The 16,463-nt window shown below is 41.5% G+C and overlaps 2 protein-coding genes across 6 annotated transcripts in view; one reads left to right on the top strand and one right to left on the bottom strand.

Annotated features, from left to right (window-relative positions):
* xrcc6 (X-ray repair complementing defective repair in Chinese hamster cells 6) overlaps window positions 1-13,490 on the bottom strand; it is a 16,439-nt gene extending 2,949 nt beyond the window's left edge. The window contains exons 1-10 of one of the 4 annotated variants that reach the window (XM_032501632.1): window positions 13,350-13,490; window positions 12,594-12,683; window positions 12,150-12,262; window positions 11,737-11,878; window positions 10,593-10,844; window positions 9,889-10,075; window positions 9,227-9,413; window positions 8,671-8,839; window positions 8,274-8,435; window positions 7,933-8,062 (exon numbers count right to left, since the gene is read on the bottom strand). In XM_032501632.1, coding sequence (XP_032357523.1) covers window positions 7,933-8,062; window positions 8,274-8,435; window positions 8,671-8,839; window positions 9,227-9,413; window positions 9,889-10,075; window positions 10,593-10,844; window positions 11,737-11,878; window positions 12,150-12,262; window positions 12,594-12,666 — 1,415 coding nt within the window. In that variant the 5' untranslated portion in view covers window positions 12,667-12,683; window positions 13,350-13,490. Of the gene's footprint in view, window positions 1-7,932; window positions 8,063-8,273; window positions 8,436-8,670; window positions 8,840-9,226; window positions 9,414-9,888; window positions 10,076-10,592; window positions 10,845-11,736; window positions 11,879-12,149; window positions 12,263-12,593; window positions 12,687-13,349 lie in introns of all 4 variants that reach the window. The other 3 variants (XM_032501633.1, XM_032501635.1, XM_032501634.1) reach the window with 3 other exon arrangements.
* A 90-nt stretch (window positions 13,491-13,580) lies between these two features.
* Window positions 13,581-16,463, top strand: part of LOC116670922 (desumoylating isopeptidase 1-like) — a 3,891-nt gene continuing 1,008 nt past the window's right edge. The window contains exons 1-6 of one of the 2 annotated variants that reach the window (XM_032501643.1): window positions 13,581-14,002; window positions 14,200-14,221; window positions 14,324-14,393; window positions 14,543-14,652; window positions 14,988-15,110; window positions 15,798-16,463. The exon at window positions 15,798-16,463 is cut by the window's right edge and continues 1,008 nt beyond it. In XM_032501643.1, coding sequence (XP_032357534.1) covers window positions 13,915-14,002; window positions 14,200-14,221; window positions 14,324-14,393; window positions 14,543-14,652; window positions 14,988-15,110; window positions 15,798-15,879 — 495 coding nt within the window. In that variant the 5' untranslated portion in view covers window positions 13,581-13,914 and the 3' untranslated portion in view covers window positions 15,880-16,463. Of the gene's footprint in view, window positions 14,003-14,199; window positions 14,222-14,304; window positions 14,394-14,542; window positions 14,653-14,987; window positions 15,111-15,797 lie in introns of both variants that reach the window. The other variant, XM_032501644.1, reaches the window with a different exon arrangement.

Genomic DNA, 16,463 nt, shown 5'->3' with positions numbered 1-16,463 from the left:
GGTGTTGTGTGTGTGTGTGTGTGTGTGTGTGTGTGTGTGTGTGTGTGTGTGTGTGTGTGTGTGTGTGTGTGTGTGTGTGTGTGTGTGTGTGTGTGTGTGTGTGTGTGTGTGTGTGTGTGTGTGTGTGTGTGTGGTGTGTGTGTGTGTGTGTGTGTGTGTGTGTGTGTGTGTGTGTGTGTGTGGTCTCTGTCTGTCTCTGTCTTCTGTCTCTGTCTCTCTGTCTCTGTCTCTGTCTCTGTCTCTGTGTGTGTCTGTCTGTGTCTGTGTGTCTCTGACGTGAGGGTTTCCAAATATTTTTTCCGTCATAAATTGCAAGCATTAAACCGTCATAAACACGCTAATGCCATACATCATTTGAAGCTTAAGTCTCATGATTCCATCGAGCCCACACACAAAGCAATAGGGATTACAGTGGTTATAATCTGTTCTGAAGTAAAGAAGACAGAAAGATTCGAGTCTAATCGAGTGTGTTTTCCTACCTGTCTCCTGTGTGTCTTTAATCACAGCGGTGAAAGATCGCCAAAAACTTGTTTTCCTACATCGCCAACACGCCAAGGTATTAGAATATCCAAGCTGTAATCCATAATTATCTGGTCCCCTCACAATCTGTAGTTTCTGGCCAAGTTTCGACGGTAGAGAAATCTAGATAGTGCATCATTTCTCGGTTTTGATCGTGTGTATCTTTTTCCCTTGTGCAGAGTCACCAAATACACCACTAGACTCTCTGGCTTATGAAGATTCCACTGATCTTTGTTCTCAGCCAATAGCTTCAGTATTTCTCAAGATACTCCCAAACTAAGCCAATGAAATATCACAGTCCCCATTGGGCCCACGTGGGAAAAACTGACAGCATATCCCACCAGTTAGAGAAAGAGGTCATAAAACTGGCATCCCTGTGTAGCCAAAAGAAGACGAGTGATTGATATCAAACATGGCCAGAAAAAACTATCCCTGTGATTGCCCAGCTCTGTCAAAGCAAAAATAAGGCCTTCTTATGGCATTTCACCATTTCATCAAATTATGATTACTATTCTATAAATCTATGTATGTACTCTTTTAGGTATATGTGTGAGTGGTGTATGTGTTTTTGTATTTCAGAAGTTTTGTATTAGCACTTTTTTGGCTTTTTTAGAAATAAGAAAAAGACAAAAGCACAGACATATCTGTAGAAATACATTCATATAAATCCATTTCATGTCATTTTTTTTCTGGATTTTTTCTGTTCTAAGTGAGACATGTGGCTAGGGTACTATTTTAGTATATAGCCCATGTAATTGCTTACAGTAGTGCTTTTATTAATTTTCAGATGATTTACTTGGACGGAATAGAAATTCTGTGTTCTAACCTCTTCAACTCTGTGTCAGTAAGGCCTAGTGGCACAATGCCACTAGAAACAACAAATTGGAGTGTTAGCTTCACAAGTACCCAGGTCATCACAGAGGGCCAAGCATGTGGAAACTACAGCACTTTTTAGGGGGGTAAAATTTAGGCGAGAATCATATATTTTCAAGTGTCTGAGAGGTTTTCAACACCGAATCACAACATACACTTACGCCACAAATCTTTGGATTTTTTTCAGCTCCTAGACTGAACCATACTTGTGTAACGTAGAGTTTTTCCTGTGTGTCTCTATGACGTGTAAGTTAGACAGCCAATCACAGACATTTCTAGATCTTGGTAAAAGCATGTTGCATGCTGATTGGCTAACTAATGCTGATGATATAGGTATTGATATTGGGTTTTGAATGACAAGGCATTTTCAATACTTTAGAGGCAATTCGGTCGGTGCTAATTTGAAAGTATCAAATTAGGTACCCAGCCCTATGTATGAACACTTTTGTGATGTCTGCTCATCACAAGCCTTCACATGGTTTCTTTCTGTTACATGTTTTCATTCTTTGTTATGTCACGTAACATAGGAGTGATGCTTTTGAGAATCCAGTCATCCAGCAGCATTACAGGAACCTGGAGGCCTTGGCTCTGGATATGATGGCTCCCGAGGACATGGAGGACCTCATCAGTAAGATGCAGAAAACAAACATTCAGAGATCCTGGTTCCTCTTTTGGCCGGTACAACCACTTCTTGTTCTTCGTCTCACACGTTCTGTACCGTCCTGTCTCAGGCCAAAGGTGGACGAGATTGACGCCCGCCTGGGTCCTTTGGTTGAGGAGTTTAAAGATCTGGTTACCTAACTACATCCTGACAGCAAACCACCTGCCAAACGCACAAAACAGGTCAGAGCTGGAGTCTAAACAGAAACAAAGCAAAATTCAGTCTCCAGGAATTCGCAATGTTGCGGTCGCAACAATTCACACCAATTCAACCAAACACTGTGATTCAGTTCACTTGCAATTTTGACGTGCCAGACTTTCTGTCATTATGACGCTGAGAGCCAAGACCAAGCGGCAGTAAGACCGGGTTGACATAACCACGTACGTTGCCAAATTAATTCCTTGTTCTGATATGAAGACGAGACGTGTGTGACTCAAACATCTCACATTTACCAGCAAATGAAGTAAGACGATTTACACTCTAAAGTTGCTGAGTGGTGGCTGTTTCAACCCTGTCGGCTCTCTGGAGAAAACCGGAGAAGATACGTACAGGATGACCTAAAGGGGACAGCTTTGCCTGTTATTGAAAGTAAGTTAAAGTCCAAAAAGTACTTCATCAAACCGTATGAATGCGTGCCAGGCCAGGATAGAAAACGAACTAACAATGAAACATTAACAAGCCACTGCAGGAATGTTCAAATTTGATTCATTCAATAAACTATTATTTTTGTCTAAATCCACAACCATTTACATATTATACAAACATTTGCAGCATCCTGAGCTTTTTGGTAAGGTACTTGGAAAACTCTGCTAGAGTAGTTTATTCCAAACAAAGTTTCTTTTATTTTAAAGAAGTATACCAATTTTGATTTTGCAATTTTCACTTAAAAAGTTAGAATATAAAAAACAGTGCAACTTTTATCGCAATTTTTTACAAAAGCTGCCGCAAATTCATGATTTCAAAGAAAGGCCGAAATCCTGGAGAGACTAAAAATTGCTTTTTTTATAGTATCTTTGTGTTTATGCTGGTAGGTACCACATTTTTCTGCCCAATACACATCATCTGCAGGGGGTTGGTCAAGTTTATTGATGTTTACATTGTTTTTTGTGTATAGTACAGTAAAAATCTGATTTTTCTTTGACCCCATTTTTTCTCATGAATGAATCTGTAGCTGGTACGGAGCGGAGCTGAAAAGAAGCCCAAAGTGGAGATGCCAGAGGAAGAGCTGCGGGCTCACAGCAGAAGGCACCCTGGGAAAGCGACCGTGCCGTTTTAAAGGAGGCCTGTAAGCAGTTTGGGGTTCGGACCACCGGACCAAGAAGCAGGAGTGGATTGATGCTCTGATGAGCGGCTGGGCTCATGATGAGTTCAATATACAACTCTGTGCCCTATGACCAGGCAAACCTGTTCAGATCAGATCAGAAATGTCTTCAGCACATTGGCACAGCAAGTTCTGGTCAATATGTGATCCATTTAAAACCAGAAAATGAAATGTACCCTGTGATTCAGGGACGGACCAAAACTGTGTGCATTTTTCAACCAAAAAGGTCTTGTTGTGTATGTCAAGAGTAATCCTTTGTTTTACCCTTTTTGCAAGGCTGCATTGTTCAGTCCTGCTTAGTGCAATGTCTGCGTAGGTGTGTCATACATGGCTAGGCCTAATGTTTGAATGTAAAAATATATAATAAAACTAAAAAAACGTTTACCGCTTTGATCTAGTTTGTAGTTTAACTGCATGAGTAAGTATACTGTACATGTTAAGCAGCATTTCCAGTTCTTAAAGGGTAAAGGGGTGTCCATCCAAAGTAAAACTGCCGCATAATCGCATACCTGGACCTTCTCACTGCATTGTTTAGCAACATGGCACGTTAAGATGTGTTGAGGGCAGGCCTGCACAGGCCTTACTGCACAACAGCAGGAAGAAGGGCACATTCAACTTTGACCTCGTGTCAGTTGCGTCACGGCCTTCTTTGAGGAGGATTAACTGACTACAGAGCAGGTAAGGAGCTTCTGAAAGTGTGCGTTGCATAGGTTTAGATAGATACTTGTTACTACATTCTAGTCGGATATTCCTGCGTAGGTTTTCTGTTTGGTTTACCCTGTGTTGAAACTGCTAAATGTTAACAAACCACTGACTGACAATGCAGTCCAAATGGTATCTAGCACCTAACTTTGCTGTAATATTATTAACTATATAATCGAAAGTTGTAAAATATTTAGCAACCCGGTGCATTGTTGAGTGCTTTTATGTTACAGTTCTGAGCAGACGTCGTGCTGTCACATATTCTCGTAGCTTGACACAGGCTGAAAGTCTGTCAACTTCAGAGAAATGGAGTGCCAATGTGAAAAGGACAACGCTGAGGATGGTTCAGGTGAGACAAAATAAAAAAAATAAAAATATCAAACACCTTTTAGGACCTTAAAGATGTTTGCGTTAGGATAGTAGGCTAACGTTGCTTAACTAGGTTATTTGTTTTCAACTTCAATTGTATGACAGTACCATTGGAATGGCACTTCATGAGATGTCATAATGACGTTACGGTGTTATGGTCTCATTATGTAATGTGGTGTCTTCATGGTCAAAACTAAATATTTAAGGCTGTGGAGTACGTAGTTTATAAACTACGTACTGTTATAACGCTAACAAGTTAGCAGAAAAATGTTTTGACTTCCGCTTTAGTTTTTTAAATTATACACGAAATAAAGGCGCGTTCTCTCTTGACAATACGCCTCTTCACTGTCTATGCAATAAACAAGAGTGGTGGAAAAGTATTCATACACTTTCTTAAGTAAAAGTATTAAACCACATTGTACAGTGAGTAAGTCAAAGTGGCATGAAAAGAAAGTACGTATACTAGGCTACCTCAAGTTGTACTTAAGTAACAGCTACTTGAGTTAATGGACTTAGTTACATTCCACCACTAAAAACGGCTCTTTTTTTGTCAAAACAATCCTGGAATACATATAGATATAAAGATGTAAATCTTGATGAGCCTACAGGGGCGCACCACACACAATACACACACACACACACACCACACACAGACACACAGACATAACAGACATACACAGCCATACACAGCCTGAATTGAACAATATGGTTTTCCTTTTGCATTCCCCATTTAGGTGAAAGGTAAACCCTATGATAAGTTGTGTATTTTGCAATAATATGTCATGTTTCCTCCCTCCCCTCTCTTTATAGACTGGTGGTGACAGCAACAACATCCAAGGGAGCTTTTACTGTGGTGGGGTATCTTCCCTACAGATTCTACAGAGTCAGTCACTCACTCACAACACACAAGTTTATATTAAGTCGGAAAAACAGAAAGCTCCCCTGACATAGGATAAGCTATGTTGTTTTGCTGATTGATTGACCTGTCCTCCTCAGATAAGTGAGTCTGGAAACGGAAAGCACAGCAAATCTAAAAATGTAAGAAGATTAAACCTGCTGACTTTCTGAAATGTTTTGATGAGAAGACATCCCTGATGGTTTTATCAGAGGTTTAGTAGGATCTATGGGTGCTATTTACAGAGGGGGACTCAATCCTCCCTCCATTTTTGTGGACAAATAGAAACTTACAGTAGGCCTATGCAGAATCACAACAGACCTGTGCACATTATTTATTGATCGGAAACACACATATCTAAAGATAAAGCAGGAGATAGGCACTCTATATTGTCAAGAAATCCTATGAAAAAACAAACAGGAATGAAACAATGATGGCCCCTTGGTGTAGTAACTATAAAGTATTCTGCGTCCCTGCAGCACTGCCAGCTCTGATCCGATGGGATTCGTCTGTTCTGCACTCTAACCGGTGAGTTTTGTCGGAGTGACATATGAGAGGTCCCTTTGTCTCCCCGTCACAGTCTGACTTATCTGACAACTCACATGTTTTGTGTATGATGTGAAATAAATCACCACAACTTAAATGTGTGTTCTGCCTCAGGTCTGAGGCTCTTGGAGTTGGGTGAGCCACCTAGTGGGAACCCTTCGTGGTACAAGATCACATTCTGATTTCGACACATAGGAATGAAACAAAAATATATCACATAAATTAAAGAAAGTCATATTCTAAATTTCTGTTGTGTCGTTATGTCAGGAATCCAGAGCCTGTGGAACTGGCTGGCTGGAAATGGCGGTTTATGAAGGTGAGTGTGCAGGAGGTGCTACGGTCAGGAGAAGTTTACAATTTGAATGATTCTGTTTTGGTAGCCACAGGAAGTAACTCAGAAATTCAGCAGACACATGACAGCAATTTATTATCTATGTGTAGTGGGGCGTACTTGATAATTATAGGCCTATAATTAAGCAACTGATTTAATCTGTTCTCCATCAGCATTTCCTCAAGTTCAAGTCGCTTGTGGGGTCAACAAGGGTCAGTTCACATTAATTTTCCTTTGATACATTTTTTTCTTTTTCTCGGTTGTTTGTTAAAGTGAATATTTAAAACATAAAACCACTCACTCAGGCCCAGCGTGGCTGAGAATCCACAGCTGTTCTGCAAGTCTTTTACGATTTATCTAATACAAAATTGTTACCTCTACATCAGAGATGGATCTGTCTAGCTGCACAGACAAACCAGGCCTAAGGCTGATCTCCTAGGCCCATGGGTGGAGGACGGACCTCCCTTGCAGATACTTTGTTGGGCAACCGTGAGAAAAGGCACCCATGGGTCCCCTAATGGAGAGCACCAGAGGAGGGCAGTAATGGATGGTAGAGAGGTTATGTGATGACACCCAGATCTTTTGGGGTGTTCATTAGGGAACAACAACAGAGCCAGGGAAGCTCTGAGGAGCCTTCAGCTCACGGTCCTGGACCACAGCACTTCCTGCTGGTGATACGAGCTCCAGGCTCCAGCACAGAGATCGACCAGGATGTGGTCAGGCAATCGAGGCCAACCTAGAGCTTTTTGGAGATGGGGGCGCGGGGTACATTCTCCCAGTGCTCACACATGCAGACTGCCTGGGTCGAAAGGATGTAGATCAGCTGCTTGATGTGGACTCTGGTGATTTGCAAAGGGCTCTGTCTCTAAGCAACGAAAGGCCAGAGCTGGGGGACAACAGGCCAGACTGCCCCCAGAGGCACCGAGTGTGATAGCAGGCAGCTGGTGGGCCGTGTGGTGGAGATGAAGACACAGAGGGGCATTTTGTCCACGAGCTGCCGAGGAGGGGGACCGCATCAGGGAGGAGCTGCTAGCTGATATGGGCTTGTCCTGGCTGGAAAACTGGGACACACATGTGGATAGAGTGTGTGTGTGTGTGGTGTGTGTGTGTGTGGTGAAAAAAGAAGGAACAGGATTCATTCAGTGTTAAACATGCAATTTGACTTTAAGTGCAAGGGTGAATCTTGCTAAGGTATTTGTATATTTGTCACTCTGCTGGTTCACACTGTCGAATAAATGTACGACTGCTGGCTGGCCACCTTTTGGTTTTCAACGTGCCACCAATCTTTTGGTTAGATCACACACACACACAAACCACACACACACACACACCCACACACACCACACACACACAACCACACACACACCACAACACACACACACACACACACACACACCACACCAACACACACACTTAATTTTGCTATTCTGATGTGTTGTAATTCTTCCATGTCAGTATATTCTTTTGGACAGGCCTGCCACCTCATGTTTTCTTGCTCTGCTGCAGTGCTTGGCCTCCACTTTCCTTCATAATTCATAGACATCAAACTTTAAAATGATCGGGAATAAACTGAAGTGTAGCACGCCTCTGAGCGTACTCATGACCGCCCTGATGTTCCTTTGTGTCCCTGGTCTTCCTCTCTCCATAGCGACACACACACACACACACACACACACACACACACACACACACACACACACGTAAAGAGCAGCTACCTGTATTTGAAGCGGAGCTTGGAGACGATCTCCTTCATCTTGTCCACCTGTATTTGTGAGGCCACTGGACAGTTGGGAGGATCCAGAGTCCGTATGTCGTCAGCAAATGGCAGATAGATGACGTTGAAACCTGAGACGGGCATGAGAGATGACACGTTATCAAGCTTCAGCACACTACAATGACGGAGACATTAACATAGTTGCCTATGATGCTTATGACTGTAAACCTTTTCTTTTTTTTTTTTTTAATTAGGTAGAAAAAACAAATAATACAGTGATGGAAATTGGGGAAAAAAAACCAAACGTTTTTAGGTCCTTTGCTGACCTTAGCAGTGTCTTACCTGGTGGTGTAATCTGCACTTTCCCCTCGTCCACCTCCTCTTTCTGAGGCACCAGGGCAACAAATCGAGGCGGGTAGTTTCGGCGAGCGATGCAGCGGCACAGTGCGAACACGTTCCTCTCGCTACACTTTGTTAACAAGGCAGAGAACAGACATGCGCTGCCTGAGGTGGAAAACACAGGATATATTAGAGCTCAGCTCAGAGAAGATGCTGTAAGACACTTTTGAAGACACTGTCCAATGAATTGCGCATTATTAAAAGCCTCATTGTAGAAAAGAACGTTTTTTTTTATTGAAAACTAAAACAGTAGCATACATGTTCCAAAACAGATACTCAATACTAATGCTTTCATATTTCTTCCCATTAGTTGTGAAGTAAATCAGACAGACAGTTTTACCTTTCACCTCGTCCTCCTCAGGGTAGAGGAAAACAGCCGGTCGGATGTGGTGGTGACGTTTGAGCTTCTCCATCGGTTTGAATCCGAGCAAAAACATTCCAGGATCGTCAAACTTCTTGATGGCGTCCACCTCGTCCTTCTCCATCACTATCTGCTTCTTACTATACACCTACAGCACCGGAACAAACAAAGAGAAAAAGAGAAACAAAAACAAGTGTATATTGATCAGCTTTAGGGCTGCACAATTAATCACAATTTTATCAAAATCGCAATTTGAACTAGTGCAATATTTCTTATAAGCAAAATATGTGTCAAACCATTTTAAAATAAAGTATTGTGGTGTGGTGGACATCCTGGCCTACAAATTGTATCCTACAGACTTAAAAAAAAAAAGACAATAATGATACAAATAATCGTTCCCTCCAATATCGTGAATCAGTCAAAATAATCTCAATCACAAAAATTTATTTTAACTTCGTGCAGCCAGATTACAGTGTAAAGTTTGGATTTTAGTAATTCACAAACCAAAATGCGCATATATTTAGTCGGCTCTTACCTGGGCTTTCTTTATCTCGCTGGGCAGCAGCAGGCTGCCCGTCTGGGTGTGGAAGGTTCGGGTTTTGCTGCGGACTGGCTCGTTGGTTTCCCTGTAAAGTCTGACAGGAGCTGGTTTCCGAGCGGTGACAGCAGTTGTGTAAATTCCCACAGCGACATTTATGCCCTCGCCGAGACAAAGGTTTAACCTAAAGATGGCGGAGAGGGACGGGTGGTGTGAGGCATAGCAGAGGTGTTAGGTGATTGAAAAGACACAAAGATGAACCACAAAGGACGAAGAAAGCAAACACACAATAGGGGCTGGGGGAGGACTTTTGGTGCTTTAGTTAAATGATTACATGCTGAGATTTGTGATCAAATGTGGAATTAAGGACTAAGTGGTTAAAGGAAAATAATAGAACTGCGAGAAAAGTCTGGTAAGTTCAGAAAATTACATCACTTTACTGTAATGCAGCCTGTAACACCAGGAAAATACATAACTTTTCTCATATTACGACGATACGATTACGACGGTCTAATAAGATATTTAGTCTCATATCAATATAATATGGATATATTGCCCAGCCCTAACAAAGAGTAACACAAAACAATAAATAAAGGTAGAAACTAAACGGCACTAAACTTTTATATGTCTGGAAATGGAAATGTATCACTCATCTCTACCTGGCCATGGCTCTCTTCCTCTGCTCCTTGGCCCGCACCCTCTTCTGGAGGTCCTCCAGTTTGTCACAAGGCTCCAGCTGCAGCCCCAACTCGCTCTCATCCTCAGGTGGACTTACAATGTCACGAAAGAAGGACGCGACATTGAAGCCGCCCGGTTTCATCAGATGCATTAAATCAATCCTGACACCTAAGAGAGAAGGGATCGGTCACATGACATACAGGCTTAACTTACTAAAAGCTGCAAAATTGCGATAGTGAATGGCTGATTAGAAATGCTGAAGTGATATTAGTGTGTTATAGAGCGTTTTCCCTAGATTTGTGGAAGACTTGGATGCATGTATTTGGCGGGGGTTAGGAATTCCTCCCCCAAGAATGTTTTTTTACATTTATCAGTAAAGAAATACGTAACTTTATATAATTTTGAACAATTATTATTAACACCTCTGTGTACAAAAAGTTGGAAAAGCCAGAGCACATGATAAATAAATAAAAAAGAGGAAAAACTTGCTTAAGAATTCCACTGGGGACTAACTACAACCATTAGATTTAATGCTCTCCAGTTTGATTTTACATTAATTCGGCTTAGGTGGTATGGCTCAAAAGAGCTTGGGTGCTGCGCCTGCCCTAAGGGCAACTTTAAGCTTTAATCCACGACAGTATTACAGATTTTCATGAAATAAGAACAGCCTTTGGGTCAGACATACCGGTCTCTTTGAGGTCACTGGCCTTGGTGCGAGCCTGTCGGTCCTTCACACTGTCACCCCCGTGTGGTTCATCCCTGCAGGTGAAGATCATGAGCCGCTTTTGTGAGAGACGCAGCTTGATGTCACCGTAGAGGTTGGCGCAGCACCACAGGGCGTCGCCTAGCGACGTCTCGCCGCTGCCCATGGTTTTTGCTGCTAGCTCGGCACCTTTCCCCCCCCGCAGAGCGTCCACGTCCTGCACGCGCTTTGCACCTGCGGGAAATAATAGAGCAGACAGACAAATGTAAAAAGACAGATGAGAAAAAACAGAATGAACATGGGTGTAAAAAAAGATTTGTTCAACAATGTATAGGGTAACCAATACCATTTTCCGCAAATTTCTCCCAATACCTGATTAGGAGGACTTTCTCCCAGTGCTTAAAGTGATCATATAAGGCTCATAATTGTATTTAGAGATTATATCAGAATAGGTTTACATGGTTTAATTTTCAATAAAATCACCATATTTTTGTTGTACTGCACATATATGCAGCTCCTCTTTTCACCCTGTGTGTTGAGCTCTCCGTTTAAGTTCCCAGTGAAGCATCTCACTTTTGTTCCATCTTTGTTGGGAGTCGCACATGTGCAGTAGCTAGGTAAAGACTACTAGCCAGTCAGAAGCAGAGTATGAGGACGTGCCACACTAGCAACTAGGCGAGCATTATAACATCTGTTACAAAGTGACACACGTTCGTCACGGAAGTAAAGCTTGGACTACAATAGAGCTGTTTGGAGCAGTTTGTGAACAGTGGTTTCTGTTGGAGATAGTGAGTGCCTTTTGGGTGGACTTTGGGCTATTTCATTTTGTAAACCTAACCCTAAACACAATAAAGGAAAGGGAAAAAGCCCAATATGAGCACCCTAATAGTAATCACTAAAATAAACTGCAACATTGCACTGGTGTTTTAAGTGCTCTTATGTTTGTGTAAAATGACATGTATTAACAGTAAGAAGTTACAATGTTGAATATGTTTCATCTGAACACATTGGAGGCATGAAACCTGTGCTCAATAACTGTGTCGACATTTATGTTTGCATCAAAGCAACAGCATTATACAATAGATGTGTGCGACCGTGTGTTAGTTTGAATAGTGCAACGTCTCACCGGGTTCGTCAAGGTCGTGGTAGACGTAGACGTGCTTGAAAGAGTTCCTGGGATTTTTGCTCTGCTCCGTGCCGTAGAAAACCAACGCCACCAGGTCCCTGTGACTGCTAATGATCTTACTGGTGTACACACTGCGCACGACCTACAGGGACAGAACACACAGACACTTATTATCAGAACAAAAACAACTCATTCTGAAAAATAACATGCAAGTAGGTAAGATTATTGGAGGGTTTTCAGTTTTTCTTATGTTTTTAGTCAAAATAATTGTATATGAACAAAATAAATTGGATGATTTACTCCTAAAAATGCCTTTACTCTACTTTACTGTCTCAGCTTATACATAATATTTGGGCTCATTATCATTCCAACAAAGACGAAGCAAAAGAAACTACGATAACTGGCCACCTTACCTGCATGGTCATGTCAAAGTTGGAGGGCTGTCCATCTTCTCCTTTGATGAACATTTCCTTTGAGGCATCCACCAAGAAGACCAAACTGTCCCTCCCTGTAATCTTGTAATCTCCTACAAAGGACAGAGAGCCTGAGTTGTTGTTGCGTAACTTCAATGTTTCAGACAATGTCTTACTCTTTGATAGCAAATCCTATTTAATAACAACTTTAAACTTGTGTGAATTACATGTTACTACAGTTTATAACACTATAACTGCATGGCATGCAAGCGTGACTGAATCAAAGTTGTCTCATGCGGTTCCATTGGTGAAAAATGAAATATAAAAATGTGTCAGAATAATCTAGCAGGGAGGCATAATGACCAAGTCAGAGTGATGGATGGTAGCTGACAGTCTTGCGTTAATTGCACGTCAGATGAAGTAGTGACAAGGCTTTTATCCCACCTCCAGATTGCTCTCCTTCCTCTTGGTCTTCCTCGTCATCCTCATTCTTGTAAAAGGCATTCCACTCTGCCATTTGTAGTGCTTCTGGTCCTGCTAAATGATTCATGCCGGGTCAGTAACACACAACAACAGGAAACACAAAGTAGCTTGAATACTGTTGCAACGTTTGATGTTTAAACTGTGAACAGTTAGCACCATGGCATGCGGACTGGATTGTCATTGGTTGCAGAAGGCATCTTGCTGAGCATTTGAATTTCACTCCCTCTCTATCTCTTGGTATATGGCCCAAGGAGTAGGCCTAGTTATATACATTATCGAAACTTAGGTATTGAGTTAATAAAGACAAGTAATGTTAAAACATCTTTAACCATATTGCCCAGTTTAAAAGTTTATGTACTGGCTTGCTGTTTTACTCTAAACTTTCACAAAATAGTTGGTGCTAATTCAATAATACAACAATAATTGTGCAAAGAACAAAGCTATTCAAACCATTATTATAAATTAAATTGAAATAATTTTTTTAAATTCATCTATTATAAATATATAATTAACGTTAACTGAGGTTTCAGCCACTCAGGCAACGTTTAAGTTAGCAAACGTTAGCTTAGCTTGTAATTAGCCACTATATTCGCATGATTCATATCTTGGGGTCGCTTAGAGAACATACGCATCTTTCTTATTATGCACACAAGCTATATGGACTAAACACACCAAAACAAAAACCTGAAGATATATACAATTACTGTAGATACATACAGTCACTTACCGTGCTCTGCTGTTTTCTGCTCACAAGTCCAGACTTATTTCAATGGCTGGCGCGTTCAGGTAAGACGTGAACGAGCACGCTGAAAATTGTACGGGAAACGGCTCCGTCGTCTATTTGAGGCTTGTCTGCCAATCCCATAGACAGTTAAAGAAGTCTAGCCAATCCTGGTAAAGTAGGCGGGAATTGTTTGCAGAGAACCTCGACTCCGGAAGACAGGTCCCCGCCCCCCATGCACTTTTTTGACAGTCATGTTTTTGTTTACAGTTAGACCGTGACACAGCAGCTGTCACCCGGCTTTTGCCTATTGCTTTTTATACCTATTACAAAATTTACATTACTTTCTATGTGAAATAATCTGTAGTAGCCTATGTTTAGCTATTTAGGTAACGTTACCAGTCCCACGATAAACTTTATATTAAAGTTTTGTTTGCTAGCTAGCTAGCTAGCTAACGAAAGCTAACCAGACGGCCAACTCCCGGTGGATGTGAGTCAGCTAGCTATCCCTGTTCTAAGTTAGCTCCAGTTGTCATTTGAAAGTTATCCCTTTGTGCTATCATGGATCAAACTGACTCTTACCCGGTGAAACTGTACATTTACGACATGTCCAGAGGCATGGCTCGCCAGCTGAGCCCTCTCTTGCTAGGTGAGTTTTTGACGAGCCAATGTTACCTGTTGCTTGGCATCATCAAAGCCGGAGACGGGGCGCCCGGGCCCGCGAGAGAAACCAAGAGAGAGCGGGGATGTTACTCAGGCCTGAGACATGACTTTATTTTCTGCCAACTAATTACACTGCAATAAGTATTCTGATTTAATTCTGTTTTTTATTTTATATTAACACAGGAAGACAGCTTGATGGGATATGGTGAGTGCAGCTTCTTATATTCTCACTAAATATCCTGTAAACTGTGGTTAACTAATTCCATTGGTTGGTTTTATTGGAATAAGGTGTTTTGGTATTTTATAGGCACACTGCTATTGTGGTCCATGAAAAGGAGTTCTTCTTTGTGGGAGAAGGCATCAACAATTGTCCACCTGTAAGAATCAACTTAGTTCTTTTCTCAAATACAAACAATATATACCACTTTTACTGCTGTACAGGGAAATGAAGTAATGGATCAGGAAGTGTTTGTCAAAATGCTTGGAACCAAGGCATACTAAGGGGTTTATGTGTTTTGCTTCCTAGGGTGGTACCCCCTTGGGTGAGCCTGACTCCATAGTGGACCTGGGCTCCACTGAAGTGTCTCTGGAAATATTTATGGCATACCTGATTTCACTGGCAGAATCCACATACAGGTAAAGGCTCATCACATAGATTTACATCCCACTGGGATCCATCCTGGAGTGGGTAGGGACCACTATTAAAAAAGTATTGATTTCTTACAACTCCATGCATGTACTCTACAACTTTTTTCTTTTAGAAATTTGTAAAGTTTTAATTTTGAATCCTCTGTAAACACATTTAAAGTCTCACACTTCTCAGTTCTTTGTGTTATCTCTCGCAAAAATGCCTTTATCTTGTCTTTTTCTGCTACGCACCCGCCCTTCACCCTGTATGGCCTTTCGGTCTTCTCTCTAAATGTATGTCTCTGTCTCCTCTTCTCTCTCTTCTTCCTCCTCTGGGTGCACAGAAGTGGCACATACAACTTGTTTGAGCACAACTGCAACACTTTCAGCAACGAGGTGGCTCAGTTCCTTACGGGCAATCCCATCCCATCGTACATTACAGACCTTCCATCTGAAGTACTATCCACGTAAGTCAACAAGCGCCATAAAGCAGTTCTTACATCACCAATGCTCTTTTAATTTTTTCTCTCTGTCTTCATCTTTGTATTTGTTGTTTAACAGCATCTTTGCATATGCAACTTTTAAACAATTTTGGTGTCCATCTTTTCAAGTTCTGTACGGTAATTAGCTTCGCATTTGGCTCCTGTCACTTAGTTTAGGTGGACTTGGATTCTGTTCAGGTAGTTGAGATAGTTGTTTAAATGCTGTCAGGTGGTCTACTCTGGCACCCAGCCACATTTCAATACCGGACATGCACACACACTTTGTGTTCATTTTGAGAACACTTTTTCAAGATAGGGGGTACAGCCAAGGAAATGCTACATGCACCAACTAAAATATAAGTAGGAGAGGCAAGTTGGAAAAACAAAATAGGTCTTGTGTGAGAAGATGTGATGGTGGATTTTTCTTTTTGATCGGTTCCACTCATACACCTCATGTACCTCCCTGTGGAGGCGGCACTGAGACATATTGCTTTGCTGTGCATCGCAACATTTATGAAATATTAATATTACAGAACAGTGGCGTGTAATAGTACTGAAGTAAAATTCAAATTTATAGTTAATGTGACACTAAAACCTTTTTCTGTTATTTGCTATCTTTAGGCAATTATTTTGGAAATCTCGGTGTAACTGTCTGCTGTGTTTCCTCTTTAGGCCTTTTGGCCAGGCTCTCCGTCCCTTACTGGATTCCATCGTCATAAATCCTGGAGGCAACAACATAACTGGACAGCAATAGAAAGGGCTCTGCACGTTCATTTAATAAAAATACTTTCATTTAAGGGTTTAGGTAAGCAGGGGACACCAACATCCGTCACCAGCCTGACCCTGATCACATCTGTGCTATAAGTCCTGTCTGTTCAGATTCTGCATATTCTACACATCTGAGGTTTTAAGGTGTGCCAGCCACTGAGGCCAGGGGACTAAAAAGTAGATTTCTTCTCTGGGTGATAAATAATATGCAGCCACAAGTTTGGGTTCATAAAGTAAGAGTACTTCCCCGTGTTTAACCAAATATTTATATATCCTACAGATCTTACATTGATATTTGATTGGCTGAATTCATTCTTTCCTGCACTGTTACTCTTTAAATATACATATTCATGCTTTACCACAGTGTTATCTTACATATTTTGGCCTCACTTATGCCTCATTCTCTACTTTTATGTGTTAACTAAAAAGGGCTTGGTATTGTTAAAAAACCTTTGATACCGGTACAGATACCAATACCGTGACTTTGATACCGATTCTTAAAGATAATTATTCAGTACCAATTTTATAAAACAACCGGCCCGTCAGACACCGCCTACCAAGAGCCTGGGT

The sequence above is a fragment of the Etheostoma spectabile genome, chromosome 21, assembly GCF_008692095.1.
Source record: "Etheostoma spectabile isolate EspeVRDwgs_2016 chromosome 21, UIUC_Espe_1.0, whole genome shotgun sequence".
Classification (NCBI taxonomy): domain Eukaryota; kingdom Metazoa; phylum Chordata; class Actinopteri; order Perciformes; family Percidae; genus Etheostoma; species Etheostoma spectabile.
The sequence above is the reverse complement of the archived record's forward strand: the minus strand, read 5'-3'. Positions and strand labels throughout refer to the sequence as shown.